Source organism: Octodon degus, unplaced genomic scaffold (assembly GCF_000260255.1).
Source record: "Octodon degus isolate 3935 unplaced genomic scaffold, OctDeg1.0 scaffold00131, whole genome shotgun sequence".
Taxonomy (NCBI): Eukaryota; Metazoa; Chordata; class Mammalia; order Rodentia; family Octodontidae; genus Octodon; species Octodon degus.
In genome coordinates this window covers 2,442,609-2,445,194 of record NW_004524707.1, presented here as the reverse complement: position 1 = coordinate 2,445,194, position 2,586 = coordinate 2,442,609, and the positions used below count along the sequence as shown (strand labels likewise).

The 2,586-nt window shown below is 36.1% G+C and overlaps 1 protein-coding gene across 1 annotated transcript in view; it reads right to left on the bottom strand.

The window, feature by feature from the left end:
* The window catches only part of LOC101589856 (zona pellucida sperm-binding protein 3 receptor), a 42,761-nt gene that overhangs the window by 35,016 nt on the left and 5,159 nt on the right, over positions 1–2,586 (bottom strand). The window contains exons 4-5 of the mRNA XM_023701158.1: positions 501–586; positions 144–338 (exon numbers count right to left, since the gene is read on the bottom strand). Of these exons, the coding sequence (XP_023556926.1) occupies positions 144–338; positions 501–586 (281 nt within the window). The remainder of the gene's footprint in view (positions 1–143; positions 339–500; positions 587–2,586) is intronic.

Here is a 2,586-nt window from a genome sequence, read left to right as displayed (position 1 = left end):
CAACAAGTAATAAGATTAATTATTAATTACTTCTTGTTGCAATGCTGGATTGGTTTTCACATCTTTCCATTTATGCCAGTCAATATATCTAACTTTTTCTCCTAAACAAAGGAGCATACTTCAAAGGCATCATTGTCACTTACTCTCACAGGCCGGAGGGCTGGGGCTCCAGACACCTACTGTTTTATTCACCACCATACAGGAAATGGAAGCATTGCCTAAGAGTGAGTAGTTGGGGTCACAGATGTAGGTGACTGAGGAGCCATACGTGTAAAGATCTTCATCTCTACCACTGTGTTTCCCATTGCTGATGTCTGGAGGGGACTCACACTTGACAACTGAAATGAGAGTGAACAGAAAAAACTCAACAAAGAAGCCATCGGGGAGGATCTAAAGTTCCTGCAAATCTGTAGGAAGGTTCTATGAGGCAGCGGAGAGGCACAATGGTGTTACACCGAGCACAGTTCAGGTGTGTGATGAGGACAGAAATCTTTACTTACTTACACATTCTGGGAGAGGGTCGCTCCAGTCCACCACTTTGCCTTGACTCTCACACTGACTAGTTGTTGAGCCAATGAGGCTGTATCTGAAAGGGCAGGTCAGCCGTCTCAGTGGAATTCACCTCACAATAAACAATGATTGCTCATGACATTTACAACAAATGGAATTTTTTTCATTATTTTAGTCTTCTATTCATTTATATGTGTTTGTTACACACACTAGCAGATCTCACTCTGGCGTATGCATATGTGCATGCAGATTCTGCAATCATCCCTATTCCTCCCCCTTCCTGTTCTCTCTCTTCTCCTGATCTCCTCCGGTTTCTTTGATAAGACTCCCTTCTTCTTTTACACTGTCTTTCCCCCCTGTTTCCTTACACAGGACAACACATGTGAAAATTGATGTTCTGAACCTAGCTGCTAACACTTAAGATGGTACCCAGTTCCTCCTGTTTTCCTAAAAATGATGTGATTTTATTTTTGTTTATTACTGAGTAATATGTACTGTGTATACGGAATATATCTTCTTTACCTATTCATCAGTTGAGAATTGTGCTCCCAAAACGTGAGTATTCACTTACCTCTATACTGTACTGATTTTAATCTTTCTGAGAACATATCAAAGAGTTGTATAGATGAATCAAATTGTAGCTCTTTTTTTAGAAGGTTTTTTAAGAAACTAATTTCCTACTAATTTCCACAGTATCTGTATTAATTTCCTACCACCACTGTATTGTTTTCACCTGCAACCTTATCAGCATGTATTGTTTTAGTTTTTGGGTTTTTTGTACCAAGAATTGAACTGAGAACCTTTCACTTGCCAGGCAGGCACTGTGCCTCTGAGCTTTATCCCTGGACTGTATTGTTTTTTTTGTTTTGTTTTGTTTTGCTTTATGGAACTGGGGATTGAACTCAGACCCTTGGGCTTGCCAGGCAAGTGCTTATTCTACTGTCTTGTTTTTTATATTCATAATGATAGCTGTTTTGCTTGGGGCAAGATGGAATTTCCATGCAGCTTTGGCTTGCATCTTCTTCCTGATGGCTAAAGACACTCAACATTTTTTCTCCTATATTTTTTGGACATTTGCGCTTATTTTAAGAAAAGTATTCAATTAATTTGCCCAAGGTTTAATGATTGGACTATTTGGGGGATTAATTTTTTAAAGAGAAAAAACAACAATACAGAATTTCAAAGCAAGACAATAGGAAACAAACAATGGTTACTATATTGCACGGCTATCTTCAAAGTAGTTTTGAGTTTATTTTATATTCTAGAAATCGGTTCTCTGATGGAATAGTAATTAGTAAAGATAGTCTCCCATTCTTTGGTTGCTTCTTCATTGTGTTGCTTGTTTTGTTTTCTGAGCAGAAAATTTTTAAATTTGACTTAACCCCACATGTTTTTTCTTGCTATTATTTCCTGTGATATTGGAGTCCCATTCAGGAATCTTTGTCTACAAGTTCAATTTTTCCCCTATGATTTCTTTTACGAGTTTCAAGGTTTCAAGATAAAAACAATATAACTTCTGAATAGATTCAGAAAACATGTGGCCATATAAATTAAGGACAATTGTGTATCTGTATATACAAAATAGGATAGATATTTAGATTTAGAAGAAGTACTCTCTCTTAATTCAATAAGAAGAAAGATCTGTACTGATAGTGTTTGGACAGGATATCATGTCTGCATCTTGTGCTATGAATGACTACTACAAAGACAACAATATGCAATATATTAATTGTTGTAACTCTCCTACCAACCTGTTTTGAAGCTGAAACATTGCAATTTTTTCTCAATAAAATTAATTTTTAAAAAGTCAATAATTTCTGATATTGCCAGTTCTACAGATGACCCACTACTACTATGGACTACTGGACTCTATTGGATTATTTTGCTGAATTCACGCACCTACAATATTTAAATGGCAATGGAATACCATTTTCTAACAAAATTAAACAAAAAAAGGGATACAGATGAAGGACAATTTTGTATCTGTATATTCAAAATAGTTAGGATAGATATACAGCTACTTTCTCTTAATTCAATGAGAAGAAAGATTTGTACTAATAGTGTTTGGACAGGGTA